Below are 17,153 nucleotides of genomic sequence, written 5' to 3' on the forward strand. Positions count from 1 at the left end.
ACCTCTACCACAACAACCCCCAGCCCAAGCCCCATTTCCCAGACCACTACAACGACCACTACCCCATCAGAAACGATGTGGCTAGATTGGACTACATCTACCACGACGACCACCCCTAGCCCAAGCCCCATCTCCCAAACCACCACAACTACCCCCTCAGAAACTGTCTGGCTAGATTGGACGACGACGACAACAACAACTAACTCTGTATCTCCAGCCCCGGCTCCCGCTTCCGAACACTGGAACGACTGGACCACCCCAGTCGCTCCGGCACCTGCTCCAGCAGAGACCACTCACTGGCAAGACTGGACCACGACGACTTCGGTCCCAGTGGCACCCATCGAGACCAGCTCTACCGCCTGGCAAGACTGGACTACCACCACCTCGGTCCCCGTGGCGCCCATCGAGACCTCCTCCACCGTCTGGGGAGACTGGAATTCGACCTCTTCGGTCCCCGTCTCACCCATCGAGACTTCCAGCCACGTCTGGAGCGACTGGACCACCTCGACCCCTCCTCCGGCCCCGGCGACCACCACACCTCCCCCTGCTCCTGCTCCAAGCACCACCGTGCGACCTTCTCCATCTTCCACCACTCCAGTCGCTCCAGTGGTGAGCACTTTCACTGGTGCCGCCGCCACTGCTCAAGTCGGTGGATTGAAGATCGCAGGTGCCTTGGCTGCCATCATCGTCGTTGCTCTGCTGTAAGCAAGGACCGGCTCGACATCTTCTGTCCCTTTTTTTCAATTCGGCAATTTTCGGACCCCTGGATTCTCTGAGAGAGAAGAAATGGGCGGGAACCCGATTAATCACGGAACACCAAAGTCTACTGAGATGTTGCACTCTGCGGCTCTATTTCGACTTGTTTCATTTTTGCACCAACAACAAACACTAATGACTGGACACGACAATACAATCTTTTTTTTTTCTCGACAGGGTTATAAAGCGCTCCTGACGCTTGACACCGCTGACGCGCAATGGGGATCATGGAAATATGGCAATATGGGAATACAGGGTAGAAAGGAACAGGAACAATAAGGGAACATTCTACTGAGGGTGTGTTTCCCTTGGGACACAAAAATGGTTTGGGAGGGGGAAGCATTTTAGGTAGCTTATTAGTTTTAGCTATATGCAAAATTTTGCAAGTCTCTTTTGATAAAAAAAAGAGAGAAGATAGAATGAACCCAAAAACATTCAAATTTATTCTACGTCTTTGTTTTTCTCTTTTTTCTCCTCTCTTGGCTTCTTGTTCTTCGAGTGTACAGAAGAGACCATTGCGATGCAATGGCTATACTTGACTGTTCAAGGTGAGTGAGGGCAATTCCGCAGAACAATTCAATTGACACCGTCATCAGTTCGTGGCGACGGTGGCGGTGCTGGTGACACGAGGATTAAAATAGTATCGTAAGTGGTCAGTAGTTGGTCAAAAATGTCTCAGTCAACGTGTGACAATTGAATGACCCGACAGATGGATGGATGGACAGACAGGCATATTGACATGGGATTTGATCTAGGGCCGAGTTGAGTGGTGTGTGTTTTGCAACGCAAGGACGTACAGTAAGGACGTAATAGAGGAGAGTACAAGTCGAGTCACGAGTTTGACCCAGAAAGTGCAGAGTACCATATTTTGCCTCCACCATGCAATGTGTGAGAGGTGAAAGGGGGCGACGGACAGATGTCAATGTTTCTCCGAGGGGTAGTCACGCAATAAATCAAGACAGTACAGGGTACAGGTACATCATGCATCACGTCAAAGCTCATGTCAAAGGAACATGTCAATCATCATTCACGCTCTTGGTGCGGTGTGGTGTGGTGTGGAAGGATTCAGGGGTAAGAAAAAAAATGTACCGGAGGGAATCGAGGGATGATTTGACCGTGCTGTACTTTACACATAGACACCACAAAACACACTTACTCAAGAGGTAGACATCATCACCAGTGATCGTTTTACCTTGGTACTGTAATTCATACGGTGTGGGAGTCAGGGCTGAAAAAGGTCGAGTGAGAGCATGGACTAGATACTCCGGTACAATGGCCATGACGGTTTGATGGACAGATATCACACTCACGTTCACCTTCCCGACGTCTTGGATGAGCACGAGATTTTACTCGTAAATAGCACAAGTATGATTGATGAGTCGTGGACGCCACATGGATGAATGAACTAAACGAGCAATGTACTTCATACAGTAGGTTCCGACAGAGGTCGAGCCCAGCATGGTGGTGGCTACACAAAACGAGCAGTCTGTACTTTACTTCCGTACTACAGGTACCCTCGGTCGAATGTCCCTCCCTCTGATGTGGGTTGATGGGACGGGAGACTTGCGTTTCAAGATTCGAGATGAAACAATACCTTACCTACATTGTACGGAGGAGTAAAGAGTATGCAGGCGGGTAAGTTGAATGAATCCACAGGAGAGATGGATGATGGATGATGCTACCGCTGCTGTAAAAGGAAGCTGGAGAGAAACCGAGAAGTAGAAGTCCTTCGTGTCTGCAAAGCAGTGGAGACACTAAGTATGTACGTACATGCTAGTCCGGATCACGGAATCCACTGCATATGTATATCATTGCCGGTGTACAAGAGTACAGCGTTCGAGTAACAAAGTACTTGCATACATGTTGTGAACCTCCTGAGAGATACATAAAACTGTGGGGACTTGACTGGTGTGGGAACCCGGCACTAAGTAAAGGGGGGATCTTTTTCTCCCCCGGAAAAGGAAGGTCAAGAGTGACAACGGCTTACATCTTACTCCCGTACAAGTACAGTATGTAGTGGTCAACGTAAGGGGGGAGGAACTATGAGCTAATATGCGAGTAAAAGAGTTGGAAAAGGATGCCAGTCTCAGAATCCATGTGGGAGTCATTTGAATCTTTGAAGTTTTACACAAGATGTCTGGTGAGAAGGAGAATTCGAGTTTAGGTTATGTAATGATTACATGTACGATGTGTGACTGCGCTGTGTAACGAAGGTGTACACTCTACAGTGAGATCCTTGTACAGGTAAGGAGCAGAATAGCAATAAAGACTAGATGCAAGGAAATGTCGACTGTCCGGGATAGAGTAGAAAGATCTGTTGCTCGGAGGAGGGAGTCGCTTCATAAGTACTCGGTGGTGAATGGGGATTTTCACTGGCCTGTTGCAAGTGTCTGTGATTCTCAGTTATCTAGCCCCATTGGGAGCAATCAAGCAAAGTCATATGTATACGTTTGGAGTTAGGTCAGGAAGAAGAGACGAAGCTGTCGAGACTCTTATATGGAGTAGTTGGTAGAGTAGATGCTCGCTCGGCAAACTTGCCATGTGTTTCTCCGCATTTCACTAACTCCTCCAAATTGTTAGAGCTTCATTTCATGCTCATGAGATCTGATGTGACATACGATACGAGCCCACAAGAAAAAACCAAAAATGACCAGATATACAGAACAATGACCAATACTTCACGCCTTTCGGGCATCTTTATATCATCCGGCCTTATCTAAAGGCTGAATCTACCTCGCCAAAAACAATGCCACCCACATCGAGAGGAGGCCTCCTCGTTCTGCGCTTTATCAGCCGTGCTTCTTCCACCTCAACCATCTGCGCCCGAACTGCTCATACCCGTACACTCCCTCCTCTACCGTCCTCCCCTCCAACCAAAGGAAACCCCCAAATTAAAGTCCCTTCTCGACCTCATCCCGAATCTCGGCCTTCTAACACCAATTCCTCCATCCTTCAAATCCTCCGGTCTCCCACCAGCCGACGTTTGCTATGGTACTTTTTCTTCGTGGTACCTCCCGTCGCCTTCTTCATATCCCAGTTCCCTCTGCGTATCGCGACCGTCCGTGGCCCGTCGATGCAACCATACCTTAACCCGACATGTTCTCCAGACCTTCCCGAACCAGCCAACGACCGCATCTTGCTCCAAAAAGTCACCTTCCCGGGACGCCCGAGCATAGTCTTCAGGAACCCACCATTCCACCTCCACCGAGGTCAGATCATAGTCTTCTACGCACCCCACGACCCGACGAAATGGGCGATCAAGCGTGTCGTCGCCGTTCCCGGGGACCGCGTGACCCCTCGACCGGGCTACCCGGGGGGTGACGATCCGGTCGTCGTGCCGTACAACCACATCTGGGTCGAAGGCGACGCGGACGGCCGCGACAAGACCGTCGACAGCAACTGGTATGGCCCGATAAGCCAGAACCTCGTGCTCGGAGTGGCCAAAGCGGCCTGGGCACCGTGGACGTGGCCGTGGCAGTGGCACGGCCTGGGGAGTTGGGCCGACCACGATTACCCTGCGAAGAGACAAGGACGAGTCGAACAAGACGTCGTGGGCGAGGCAAAAGTCGATCCGGATCAGGTACGCATGGGTCAGGCGTTCGCGGATGGAACGGCGGCGAGGGAGTTGATTGCGCTCCAGGCCAAGAGAGAATTCTTACCCTCTATGATGGCGGACAGGAAGAAGCTGGACAAATTGCGCACGATATACGCGTATGCAAAGTCGGAGTTGGAGCACAACAACCCGGGGTCGGTGGACGTGGCGCAGGCGTTGGTGAATGAGCTTGAGACTGCGTTCACACGTGTCTCTCTGCAACAGGATGGGAGCGAGCTGCCTCCTATACCGTCTGCAGTTCAAGAGGAGGAATCAAAGAGAAAGCAGCTTGACAGATACCTTGACAAACAGCGGGAAAAGGGAGCGATTACGGCGTCCCATGGTACCTTGAGCACGGCGTGAGTGTTATAGCAATCCTGTCCCAGATCGCGATATACGGGGTCTTGTATAGTTCTTTGAAAAGGGCATAGCGACGGCGTTTTATCAGGTGGAACCAGTGTTCATAGCACATGAGCGTAGAATCAAATGCATCTTTATCGTCCCAGGCTTGTATAACGTGTGTGCGCAACCCCTCAACACCTGGGCCCCCTTTATGATCAAAAGCAGCCATCGACAACAACGTCGATCCCTCGTCTGAGAAATGGCAGCCTATTGACCCGACAGACTACAATTACCAATCGAGGAGATTCCAATGCATCTTCATTTGCTTCATCAATCTACTACCACTTGGCTTCCTTGCTGGCCAGGAACGCCTTTAGGATGGCCACCAGCCTCTCCAACGCCGACACCCACTTCTCCAGAGCCTGTCTGATGACCTCGGGGTCTGTCCCTGGACCACCCAATCTCACGTAAAAGTCCTTTCGGTAAGGGGTGGCACTCATGGCCGCACTGAAGATCGGCTTGACCAGGAACCCGTGGTGAGGTGCCAGTGTGTTCTTGTACGCTGCCCTGAAGCTGTCCGCCAACTCTTTGTTCGGTTTCGCCTCGGTGGGTGCTACGGCCGCGTTGCTCGTCAAGTCCGCCCTCAACGACTGCGCGGTGAAGTCGAGACCCCGGACCAGCCACAGCAAACCCTCGGTGGCCTTGTGTGACTTCGAGGCCAACTCGGCCCTGCAGAGGGACTGGAGGGTGGCCGAAGTGTCGGGGCTGGCCTTTTGTCTCTCACGGACCTTGGTCACGTTGGTCGTCATGTCATTTTTCACGGGAGTAAAAGCCACCGATCCCAACAAGTCAAACAAGGTGGTGGTCGCTTCGGCGGCGTCGAGGAATTCGCTGGTAGAGATCTCCTGGTCGGCCGAGACGGGGACGTCTTCAAAGTGCACCTTGTGTGTGTCGAACCAGGTTTTACCGGCGGGAATCTGAGTGGAAGACATGACGACGGGGAGGAGGAGGAGGAGTTGTTATAGCAAAAGGAGTGACGAAGTTTTATTCATGTACGATCTTTGAGAGATGGTGGGAAAAGAGTATGTACCTGGTAATTGGTTACTCGTGGTAGAGAGGGACACGGTGGAACAAGAAGTCGGTGGACATTAATTGCAAAGAGGGAGCCACATGCGTCTGTGATGTCAAGGGGGGGGAAACAGATCGACAATGGGGAGGCAAACAAACTACCCAAACATGTTCTACCGCAATAAAGATACACACCACACATATTTGTATCCTTGAACAGAAGAATTGATGTTGATAAAGAAGTATCCAGCGGAAAATATATTATTGGAAATTTGATCCAGATCTTCACAGCGACACGAGAGACCTCGTAGAGACTTCGAAGATATTTATCACCACAAGAAACAACCCCTCCTTTACTGACAGTACACAGTATGCAACAACTTTAAAGGAGATCGATCCTTTTTTCTTTCTTTTTAATTTCATCAAACGCCATCTTAGATAGGCTATAGGGCTTCTTTCTGTTGGTTATTCATCAATATTCCGGTGCTCATACTAGAAACGACAAAAGGTGTACGGAGTAGAAATTACACGAGCAGACAATATACGTTGGGGGCCGGAAAAGAATAGTATTGACTGACAGAATATCTTTTCTTCTAAACGCACATCAATATGCAGCATCTGCCGCATCATTTCTTTGTCATGACAAGTCATTCTATAAAAAAACACGGCCAACTTCCGTCGAGCCTCTTAAACGGCTGTTGACGATTTCCTCTTTCGTTCAAAATACGAGAGCCATCGGACTCGCCGACCAACGAGGCTCCATTGGCGCATATGCTGTAACCAGAAAAAGGCATATCTCGGCTTGGTTATTCTCTGATGCAGCCCCATGGACCCTTTTTTAGGCGAGGCGAAAGAAAACCATATTTCTGGAATCAGTTGTACGAATACGCTTTTACACTATTGAATACGTCCTTCATCGACATCTACAATACGGTGATAAAGTGTCATTATCATCATGGCGTCCATATGTGCAAACGGACGACTTCGTGGTCGTGAAAGCTGACTATCCTACGTCTTGGATGTTCTGCCTGAATTCCTTCACCTTTTCATTCTTGCATGGCGGGGAAGAAGAGAGTGCCATCGACGGCCTACAAACAACACATTCTTTCATGGAGGACCGGACCGGCTCAGGCTGCTCGACTAAGAGCTCAATCGCTTAAGTCCACAACCAATCCCCAGAAAGGTGGACAAGCAAAGACGCCTGGAGAATCTTCAGAGAGCACCTCACCTGTCCAACCGCCAGAGCCGCTGTTGGTGTCAACGAATACTGTCGCACAACCGTCGCCGTTCTCCTTCCAAGGCACATTGGCTCCAGCTCTGTCACTTTGTGAGTAGTTCGAAATGGGGACCCAGCCTTTGACTGACCGGTTCTGGGACTAGATATTCGCGACGTCGTTCCCAGTTTCCATCGCCGACAACTTCACCAACACGACGGCGTGGACGGCAAGTTCCTACAAGCAGTTGTTCCTTTCGTTCTCCATCACGAAGTCGTCCAGAACTCGTGCGGCGCAGTCACGTTACTCATCCAGGATTTCACAAAGACCTCACTGGTTCCGCGCATAACGCGCGAAGTTTACCAATTAATCGAAAAGACATACATATCACTACGACGCTCCATTTCCGAAGGACGGTCCTCTCTCGATGCCACCATCTGGGGCATTGAAGCCTTGATAGCTATCTGGAACTTCGTCGGCGAGTACGACAAGACGGAAATCCACCTCAAAGCGATGCACGATTTGTTGATCGCTCACGGTGGTTACGAAGCTCTGGGCTTCGACGGGTTCCTGGCTCGAACCGTCCAGTCCTACTTTAACCATTTCAACGCCATGAGAGTTGTACAAGTCGAGATGACCGAGGCTGGGCTTCGAGCGACTGCCGACGCCGCAATTTGTGACGAGGCCCTCCGCACGATGCCGAGTCTTCCCGATGGTTTACGCAGTGTCATCACCACACAAACTCTGACGTACCAATGCATAATGGTGATGGAGACAGTGTCTGAGTGGCACGCATCGTGGAAATCTCAAGGTCTTTCCGCCGCCGCGAGAGTCGAACAGTCTCGTCACCTAAACGTGGCAAGGTGTCTCCGACTACTACAATTATCGCAACCATCGACTCATCGCCATGACATTCTCGTTGCACTCGCGCTTCTGGCATACTGCACTTACCGTGGTGCCGACATGGACTCGTGCTGGATCGTCAACTGTAACGTCCAAATCTGCTGCAAGAGTCTCATGATGCAGTCTTTCAGTGCATGTGACGCGTCGTTGATGATGTGGACAGCCAGAATGCTTCGGGCTGTTTACGGGCCCGACAACATGACTTGTGCTTTTTCCGATCGACTTTCTTCGACTGCAATCGCGCAATGTGTTGGTGGTGACGTGCCGGGAGTGACGGACTGTACGAGATTCTTTTGGGATGAGTCATTGACGTTTCATCTATCATCATCTATCCAGGCAAGACAGAAGGGATGAGATTATGAGGGCTGTTTTCAAAATAAAACTATCTTGACTCACACTCGCACCTTTACAACAAGACGGTATCCTTTCTTTGTCTCGGCATTCGATTTCCTGATCTAAAAAGGTATGACCTCACCAGACCAATCTCTGAACCCACCACTCGTCTCTTTTGAAGCGGAATCAATCAATCCCAACAACCCTTTACACGCTTGTTCGATGGGTGTGAAGCGCTCCATCAACTTTGGGTTCACCTTCAACATTGCCTCCAATTGATCTTTATTCTCCCTCATCAGGTCCGTCATGACGGGTCCGGGAGTCAACACCTCGACTATCGTTTCTGGATATTCGACGCTCAATTTCCGCATGGCGTGGTTCAAGGCGGCTTTACTCAAGCCGTACGCCAACGTGGAAGAGTGGGCGTGCTGGGGGATCAACTGTGTAGACCCGATGGCCGAACTGATGGCAATGAATTTTGTCGGTTTGGGGCTCATGAGGGACGACGACGAAAAGAACGCCCGGAAGAGGTCGAGGGGAGCGATGGCGTTTACCCGGACCGACGACAAGATGTCTTCGGCCGGAGTGTCGATGGCGGGTCCGCGCTTGGTGAGCATACCGGCGTTGGCAATCACAACATCGACGTGGGTGATTTTGTGGGATGGGGATTGAAGTGTCGAGATGGCCTCGTCGGCTGATCCAGGGACGGAGGCGTCGTATGGAATGACGATGAGTTTGTTGAGTGATTCGTGGGCGTGGGCGTGGGTATCAACAAGTGACTTTGTCGTTTCGTGTTCCAGGTCACGAACGAGTGCGACGACCGTGGTGTTGGGTCGTGACAGAATCAAATCGGTCAAACATCTTCCGATACCACGATTGGCTCCGGTAATGAGGTATATTGTGTTTTTGTTCTCGTTGCTGGCGGGGATACTCATGGTGACGTGAAGACGGGGGATGATATGAGGTGTCAACAAAAGATGGAAACGTCACGGATACGACTCGTAATGGTGAAGAGTAATGCTCAATGGTGATGGGAGAATAACTGTACGAGTGTGGAGTACAGAGTAGCTCAATAATATGGTCTGTTTTGTTCTGTTCCGTTTTGGCAAGGTTGAGGCTGAACTTTGGTAGAGGATCCGGGAGAAAAGGGAGGTCAACCGTAGGGGTTCTTGTCCAACATTTATATCTTCCAATACACCACCACTCAACATGCCCACAACACAACCAACCATACGGCCGGGGGCAGTAGTTTACAGGGCTTTGTTTCCTCACCGACCTGCAACCATCTCCCCCGTGTACAAAGTACATACGAAAGGGTGACTCTGGATTTAACGGCGGAGTTAAAAATACACCATGGACGGACTTAAGGTACCTAGATCGAAGACCTATGCCAGTGCCCTCAAAAGCCTGATTCGTATCACATGGATGCTAGGATGTCTGTGGTACTCGGACTTTGCTGATCTCTCCTCGTCAAATCAAGGGTAGATCCTCGTGGTTCTTGTAATTTCGTATGACATCGGTTCTGTCGTCCCGGGGCCACTATTGTTCCTTGGATGATACGAGCAACGACCAGCAATGATATTCGTATGAGGCATGGGTATTTACCCAAGCATGACTATCAAACACATTCAAAAAAAAAATTCATTAGCCTCGGGACCCTTAAACCTTTCACATACCGGTACTCGTGTATGCGGATCAAAGTGACAGAGACAGTCGGGGGGGCCGCGACTTCGAGAGAACTTACCTTCCAAATTCCAGTCCTTCATGACCCCCAACCAATGCAAATCACCCTTGACGGTGTAGTTCATGAAACCTGCCCGGGTGATTGGATCGATGCCCTTTTTGAACGCGGCAGTGTCAGGAAAGTCGGATACCCCTCTACCGTGACCGGGTGTTGGTGGTGGCTGAGTCTCCTGACACTGATGATCTGTCTCGGACGACAATGGTGGTTGTTCCGCTGTTGCTGCCTCAAAATCCGATTCGACCGTGGACATACGTGTACTCGCGGTGTTTGAATTCGACATTGGCGTAGGTGTGGTCGATAAAGATGTCGACTCCGGTCTCTGTGTCGCCGTCGTCGTGCCTGTCTTGGCCACGAAATTGATTTCTTCAAACTCATCTCTACGTCTCCATACTTCGAGAGTGATTTCTTTACAGCGATCCACGATCCCCGTAATCATTTTTTGACCCATCAATTCCCACCTCTGACGAACCCATTCCCTGTCGTCGTCGTCTATCGCTTCACAACCTGCAGCTATCAGAGGGAAAGCCTGGACGATCGTGGTGGGGGATCTCAGAGGGACCGTGGCGATGAAAATCAAGGTTTTGGATGCCAACTCCCAAACGGACTGTCTCCACGGTAATTCGGGAACCGCCTGTCTCAGTAACAATAACGCGGCCCACCGGTAAGCTTCGGCTGTCTGGATGGCGTCCGACACCGTGGGGTGAAGCTCCGAGAGATTGTCTAGCTGTATCGACGGCTTCCACCGTTCAATGTCGGTCCTCAATTCGACGGCCTGTGAGATTATGGCGGGCGAATTCCTGTCTGCAGACCTCCTTCGAACTTTGCCGACCAAGTCGTCCAACCTACCGATCATGGGGAACAAGGTAATGGCACAACCCATCAAAGGGTCAATCTGCTGTTTCGAGGGGATGTGGCTGCTCAATGAGGTGCAGGCCATCATGAAATCGACGTCGTTGGAGGTTTGGGAATTCGGACAAGTCAATCGAGCGATGACGTCCATGTACAGACAAGTGTTGGCCAAAAAACTCAGTCGACTCAAGTCGCTGCCTGAAAGGGGAGAAGTTTTGTGGTTGGTTGCCGCTTGACGAATCAGAATTTTCGCCTCGTTGATATGATCGATCCCCGTCGAAGAGCTTTCGTAATCCCAACCAGCGGCGAAACCCAACGCAAGTCTCGTGGCGACGACGGACATCGACCATGTCAGTGCGTCGGCGTTGTCGGTGTGGGCGGAAACGTCCTCGGCGAGCGCTCGAGTAGAGGCTTCAAAGTGTCGTAATCCCGGGAGGCGATGTTGAGGTTGAGATTTGCACATGTGAAGGCAAGTCATGGCGGCGAGTGCGTACTGCAAAGCGGGATGGTCAGAAGCCAGAGGCCAAATCAATGTCCGCCACGGATTCCTGCTCTGGTCTTCTTTGATGGACAAGATCTCGCACGTCCGGTGCTCGAAGAGATGCTTGATCGTTTCGGCTGCGGCGTCGCCGGCCCCGGGCTGTTCCTCTGGAACTGCAACGAAAGCAAGATCGGACTGTATTGCCGTCGTGACGGGAACTTTGGGGTAATGGACGAGGGAATCGAAAGTGGTGTCGAGTGCCCGATCCAGTTCAGGTATTGGGGCCGTCACGTCGTTCATCACGTCGTCATCCATGAAGGAGTCAAAGAGTGACTCGTGGTTGAAAAAGTCCCACACCGAGACATCCGGGCCAAATTCGAGGTCTTCAGAGTGTGCGGATTGATCGGATAAATGAGCGGTTGGGAAGAATGCATCTCCAGCAGAATTCGATTGTTGCCCACGATCATCGATACCATTCGCCTTGTATCCATCTAAATCGATCTCGACCGATTCAGAAGGCACATAAGAGAGTCCCGTAGACTCAAGGGTTCGAAAAGGAGAAGCCGTCGATGCAGATGTCGATACTGATGGATGACCCGCAAAAGAATTCGAGGTTTTTGATTGCGAGACTGCTGAAGGACCATCTTCTCGCGGATGATTGTTCAGTCGAGGCTTCTTCTTCTCTGACGGCGGCTGAAGATTGATCTTCGGATACGAATCCAATGACCTGGGCTGGTCCGTCCCGACTTTCCTTCCAACTGGCCTCCATTTCAGAAATTTGGGATACCCGCCACATATCAGTCCTCGTCGAGTGCACTGTTGGCAAGCCGGTTTTGTCTCGTCGCATTTTCTCCTTCTGGTCTTACATGAGACGCAGCCATTGCGACTCTTGGGCTGTTTCCGTTTGGATACTTGTTCGACTGGTCCTGGGTTGACGTTCCCATTCGGAGCCAGTGGAACCAAAGACTTCGTCATACGTTCTGCTGGATGGGTCTCATATCTAGCCATATAGTGAGTGTGGTCGTCGGTGTAAACAGGAAAGACGAGTGTCTAGAACCAGCACAGGCAAGGCAGGGGATATGGGACCTTCAGAGACATGTCTGATAAGTGTAGATAAGAAGTGGCAAGTTTATTGTGTCTTCGTATTGTGAGCGGCGGAGGTTGTAGAGAAATTGGAGAGTGGAGAGAATGAAGATGAAGGAAGAGGGTGAGGAGGGGCTTCCACCACATTACGGGGAACGGGTATCCCGAACTACTAGTTCTATCGTGATTATCATAGCATTAAAGTATGTATAGATCATAAAAGACACCATTGATGTTTGAAAAGTGACCGTCGCAAATTTCTATTATATTTTCACTTGGCCAGAGTCATGGCTCATATATAATGCAGTCATCAATTACTGGTTGGCCATCTCGAGAAAAGTTCTCAGATTTGATACTGGATCCTCGTTCTCTACTATCCCTAGCGCTGAGGAAGGCTTCGAATATCCGAGCAACGAGAGCATCTTTTCGCTCATATTAAGCACCTTACTCCTCGGAACTGCCAGAAACTGATTCTCTTCTGTACGCATGTTCCCACGTACAAAGAACAATCCATGGACTCTTCGAACCTCATCGGTGGTCGCATTGTGACCGCCGCCGTGGTAACAGGAGGCTAGGAAAATCAGAGCCGAGCCTGGTTCCATTTCTGAGGGGAGGAAATTGTTAGCAACTAGAAAATGTAGGCAAAAGGGTAGGATATTTCCTCACCGGCAAAACAGATCTCATCTAGACGAGGTACTCGTGTATCGTCCCACTTGTGAGATCCTGGGATGAACATTGTGGCACCATTCTCTCGGGTTGTCTGGGAACCCGCCACCAAGCATGCGAATTGCCCGGCCTGTTTCAGGTCAAAGTGTGCTCCTCCACCATGCCGTGTTCCGTGCGTGTTGTCGTCTCTGTGAAGTCTCTGGCGAGGTGCGCCCGGTCCGATATGAAAAGTCATGCTGATACTCAGGAGAGGGTCGATGGTGTTGTGTTCGACGTGATCCTCGCGTATCACGTCAAAGTTTTCTTGTAAAATGTGAGTGCGTAATTTCTCCAACACCGGATATTCACACATTCGAGCGACCGTGGGAGACTTTCCCACGAGGCCAGCCACGGATAAAGTCTCTCTGGGAAGATTGGGCAAGGCTCCCTTCTCGGAGCGTGTTTGTTTTCGATGAGCCTCCACATCCCGATCAATGGCCGAGAGCTCTTCGGCGGAAGTGAATCCTGTCAGGATTACCCCTCCATCTCGTTCAATGACTTCGAGGATCTCTTCAATTGGTGCATTTGCCGGGATTTTGGTGATTGATGTGGTCGGTTGGTATGTAGGGTCAATTGGCTCAGGAGGCCCGAACATGGACAGACCCATTTTCTATGGTGTGTGATGTGTGACGTGTAATACAGTAGTTGTTTCCTTGACAAAGTCCTTGTTGTCCTAACGAACTGATCCGTGTTATATGTGGACGGAAACTGATGCTTGATGCTCTTCAAGACTTGACCCCATAGGGCCCTTGGAGGATGTATTTATTGCGTGGTAGAGGAGATATCCGCCTGGTACCCGGGGGTGGTGATCCACCACTTCAATCCAATCAAACGTTTGGAATGCGAGGGGATTAAATTTCCCAATTCGGCAGTTTCTGGAGAGCTCCTTGCACGCCCTTCACATGCCTCCAAGGCCCGTGTGCTAATGTGTCACTGTTTGGCAAGGTTGTAATTTTGATGCCCCGATCAGGTCAAGTTCATATGATAAAAACAGTTGATGGCACAGCGTGACGACGGCCCGATAACCAGATTTGTCTGAGAAAGACATTGGCATTGACAGGCTGTTCATGTTGTCCGGCCGGTTATGCCGATAAGCAACAAGGGGCATATCAAAGCGAGGGGGTGGCCCTTCATGTCGACTTCTTCAACTTGAACGTTGCTGCCCATAGATGATATTTTCCCTCTTGCAGTAATCAAAATCCTTGTAATTCATCATGGCAACAGTTGATACTCGTCCAGCAGTCCACAGCTTCAATATCAGTCCCATAATCAGTGAAAAACTGACTCCAGGCAGTTCCGGACCTTGTGTGAAGTTTGACCCTGATAGGCACTTGGCTTATCAACAAGATCCCAAGGTTGTGACGCTCAAGGATATCGGCTTGTCAGAAGATGTTGGTATCTCTCCGGTTGCAAGTTCGGAACCATTCCCTCTCTTCACCGAAGAAGCCATCAATATCATGAGAGGCGAGATATTCCAGCAAGAAGTCTGGGACAACTGTATGCACAGTACAGAGTTTGCAGGTTGTCAACTTAGGGGTCATTGTCCGAAGTAAGCAATACATCGCCTCATCGTTCACCAATGTTACGGACATTCGGCTGATCATATCTCCCCAAGGTATGCACCGTTCATGTATGATGCGTGGAATAACCCCCGAACGCTTTCGATCGTCTCGAAGATTGCTGGGATTGATCTTGTACCGGAGATTGACATTGACATCGGCAACATCAATATTTCTGTTCAAGATCCGTTGAAGGACTATAAGAAACAAGAGAATCAATCCGATGACGATGTCCCTGTCACCAAATGGCATTATGATAGTTATCCCTTTGTCTGTGTCGTGATGATGAGCGACGCATCACAAATGCAAGGTGGTGAAACAGCAATCAGGACTGGATCAGGCGAATTCGTCAGAGTTCGAGGTCCGCAAATGGTAAGCTTCTTCGCTTTGGTGGTGAAGTGAGCATCTGCTAACTTTTGCTAAGGGCTGTGCTGTGGTGCTTCAGGGCAGACACATCCTTCATCAAGCTTTAGCTGCAAAGGGAGGCAGTGAACGTATCACCATGATCACTTCATTTCGACCTCGTGATCCCTTCGTGAGGGATTCCTCAGTGCTGACCAGCATTAGGCCCATTTCTGATCATTCAGAGCTATATTTCCAATGGACAGAGTACCGTGTCGAGGTCTTGCAAAAACGCCTGGCTGGAATGTTGAAGCTACTGAAGGAGCAGCATACAGCTGGGAAGAAGACCGATGTTAAAACCATCAAAGAGTTCCTCAAGCAGCAAGAAGAGTGGCTCTCCATCACCAACGCTGAGATAGTTTGAGGAAGCGAAGAGGAGAGCATGTGCATAAGCATAGTTCATCTCTTGGGAAGTACCCAGAAGGGTCCTCGACCGCATTTCAGATGAAGTGATGGCTATGTCTTACCGTAATGGTGAAGCTATGATAGATATAGATTGACCTGAAGCTGCTGCTAGCGATTTAGCGATTTGTTAGAAGATACGATGAAGTTGTAACATCTTACTATTCCTTACTGCTGTTCCTCGGAATATGAACAGCCAAGAATGTTGTGGATACGCCGAACTCCGTCGCGGGGAAATTGAATGGAAGTAATTACGTACCGATCATTGTCCTCATCATTCGTAGAAACATCATATCCCGTCGCCTTCATCAAGAGAGAGAGATTGTCTATAGTCTTCGGTTTGTCTCTGCTTCTACAGTAAATCAAGATGGTCGAAGTCAAGCGCTACAAACTGCCACCAACCGCTCTCATACCAAACTCGCCGCATCCTTTGATCCATTACCCCGGATTTGTATCTGTAGAATCCGGTAATGATGCGGCAACCAAGATCTATGACCTGTTCTCTAGTAATGGATGGAAGACGCAATGGATCTTTCGATATGGTCAGACTCAGACGTCGCATTACCACAGCATGGCGCACGAATGCATGGTTGTCCTGACTGGGACAGCTACCATTCGCTTTGGCGTGGCCGACACGGACCCTGACCTGGAGAAGAGCACCTATGGACCCGGCAGAGAGGAAGGAGGAATTGAGGTCAGCGCAGGACCAGGAGACGTCTTCATCCTACCGGCGGGAACAGCCCATAAGACCTTCAACACGAACCCACGCACGGAATTCAAACTATTGACTCCGGGCGATGGTCATACAGTGGCAGCTGAAGATGTGAGAGAGGCCCTTGCCAACATTGACCTTTCTGGCTTCACCATGATTGGTGCTTACCCGAAAGACGGGGGGGAATGGGACTTTGCGAAAGGAGGAGAAAATGCAGGCAATTATGAGCAAGTCTGGTCAGTCCCAAAGCCAAAAAAGGATCCAGTGCTTGGAGACTCGGAAGAAGGTATATGTGGACAGTGGTGACTTATTGTATGAGTACGATGATTGAATAATGAAATCAGAGGGCATGAAGCTTTGTAATGTTATGATGCACTTGATAGTGACGATGACCTTTCAGCCTCGTGTCAAGTTCAGCCCTTTCGCCTGATACTCGTACCCGGAGATTCCTGCCGGCGAGTGTTTGGGAAATAACGTATCGGAAAGGAAGCCTTGTCGAGATTCTATGACTTCTTCCTTTTCGAAGTTTGACCCTTGGTCCAAATGTCCGTCCTCTTTGCTCCCCGCCAAGTTGTATATCCGGGAAAGACCATATAGCAGTTGAGATGTCGCAATCTTTCGAATCGCCGCCGGCCAAGGACAAAGCTGCGGCCGTCGTTGATAACGTGACTGTGGTGACACGGCCAATGAGAGCATTCCAGAGGTCATGGCAGCACCACAGCCAGAAGGCCGGCTGCAAATAATGTTGTCGGTGGTGAATCGGTTGGAGACCATGCGGCCAAAAGCAATGCAGCTGCCGCAACTCGCCATCAAAACGCGGATGTCGAACATCCTCGCATCAGCAAGGATCAGGAACCAGACATTACCGTTGAATCAGCTCCAGCCGGTCCATCGGTCACGAGGACGACGCCCAAGGTCAATACGGACCAAGTGCCGCTAAATGGCGAGGAATCTGCCTGAAGGGACAAAGGATGAAACATGGATACGTCTCGCATGAAGTCATTGTCA

At 50.2% G+C, this 17,153-nt stretch overlaps 7 protein-coding genes across 7 annotated transcripts in view; 4 read left to right on the forward strand and 3 right to left on the reverse strand.

Moving 5' to 3' along the window:
* Positions 1-1,200, forward strand: part of PV06_06935 (uncharacterized protein) — a 1,936-nt gene extending 736 nt beyond the window's left edge. Inside the window, exon 2 of the mRNA XM_016408109.1 lies at positions 218-1,200. Within this exon, the coding sequence (XP_016261589.1) occupies positions 218-705 (488 nt within the window). The 3' untranslated portion in view covers positions 706-1,200. The remainder of the gene's footprint in view (positions 1-217) is intronic.
* A 2,165-nt stretch (positions 1,201-3,365) lies between these two features.
* Positions 3,366-4,954, forward strand: PV06_06936 (signal peptidase I). Its single transcript, XM_016408110.1, has one exon. It carries the CDS (start codon positions 3,503-3,505, stop codon positions 4,709-4,711), a length of 1,209 nt encoding a protein of 402 aa, XP_016261590.1. The 5' UTR covers positions 3,366-3,502; the 3' UTR covers positions 4,712-4,954.
* Positions 4,780-5,815, reverse strand: PV06_06937 (uncharacterized protein). Its single transcript, XM_016408111.1, has one exon. The coding sequence runs from the start codon at positions 5,680-5,682 to the stop codon at positions 5,029-5,031; it is 654 nt and encodes a 217-aa protein (XP_016261591.1). The 5' UTR covers positions 5,683-5,815; the 3' UTR covers positions 4,780-5,028.
* A 999-nt stretch (positions 5,816-6,814) lies between these two features.
* Positions 6,815-8,345, forward strand: PV06_06938 (uncharacterized protein; the record flags this gene model as incomplete). Its single annotated transcript, XM_016408112.1, has 2 exons — positions 6,815-7,085; positions 7,139-8,345. The coding sequence occupies 2 exons, from the start codon at positions 6,815-6,817 to the stop codon at positions 8,227-8,229; spliced, it is 1,362 nt and encodes a 453-aa protein (XP_016261592.1). The 3' UTR covers positions 8,230-8,345.
* A 1,464-nt stretch (positions 8,346-9,809) lies between these two features.
* On the reverse strand, positions 9,810-12,290 carry PV06_06939 (uncharacterized protein; the record flags this gene model as incomplete). The annotated part of the gene is made up of 2 exons (XM_016408113.1): positions 9,810-9,823; positions 9,953-12,290. 2 exons carry the CDS (start codon positions 12,288-12,290, stop codon positions 9,810-9,812), a joined length of 2,352 nt encoding a protein of 783 aa, XP_016261593.1.
* A 327-nt stretch (positions 12,291-12,617) lies between these two features.
* Positions 12,618-13,783, reverse strand: PV06_06940 (uncharacterized protein). The gene is made up of 2 exons (XM_016408114.1): positions 13,032-13,783; positions 12,618-12,969 (listed from the first exon to the last, which is right to left on the reverse strand). Exons 1-2 carry the CDS (start codon positions 13,675-13,677, stop codon positions 12,680-12,682), a joined length of 936 nt encoding a protein of 311 aa, XP_016261594.1. The 5' UTR covers positions 13,678-13,783; the 3' UTR covers positions 12,618-12,679.
* Positions 13,784-15,800: 2,017 nt separating this feature from the next.
* PV06_06941 (uncharacterized protein) lies at positions 15,801-16,451 on the forward strand (the record flags this gene model as incomplete). The annotated part of the gene is made up of 1 exon (XM_016408115.1): positions 15,801-16,451. The coding sequence occupies one exon, from the start codon at positions 15,801-15,803 to the stop codon at positions 16,449-16,451; it is 651 nt and encodes a 216-aa protein (XP_016261595.1).
* Positions 16,452-17,153: the final 702 nt, after the last annotated feature.

Source organism: Exophiala oligosperma (assembly GCF_000835515.1).
Source record: "Exophiala oligosperma strain CBS 72588 unplaced genomic scaffold supercont1.6, whole genome shotgun sequence".
Taxonomy (NCBI): Eukaryota; Fungi; Ascomycota; class Eurotiomycetes; order Chaetothyriales; family Herpotrichiellaceae; genus Exophiala; species Exophiala oligosperma.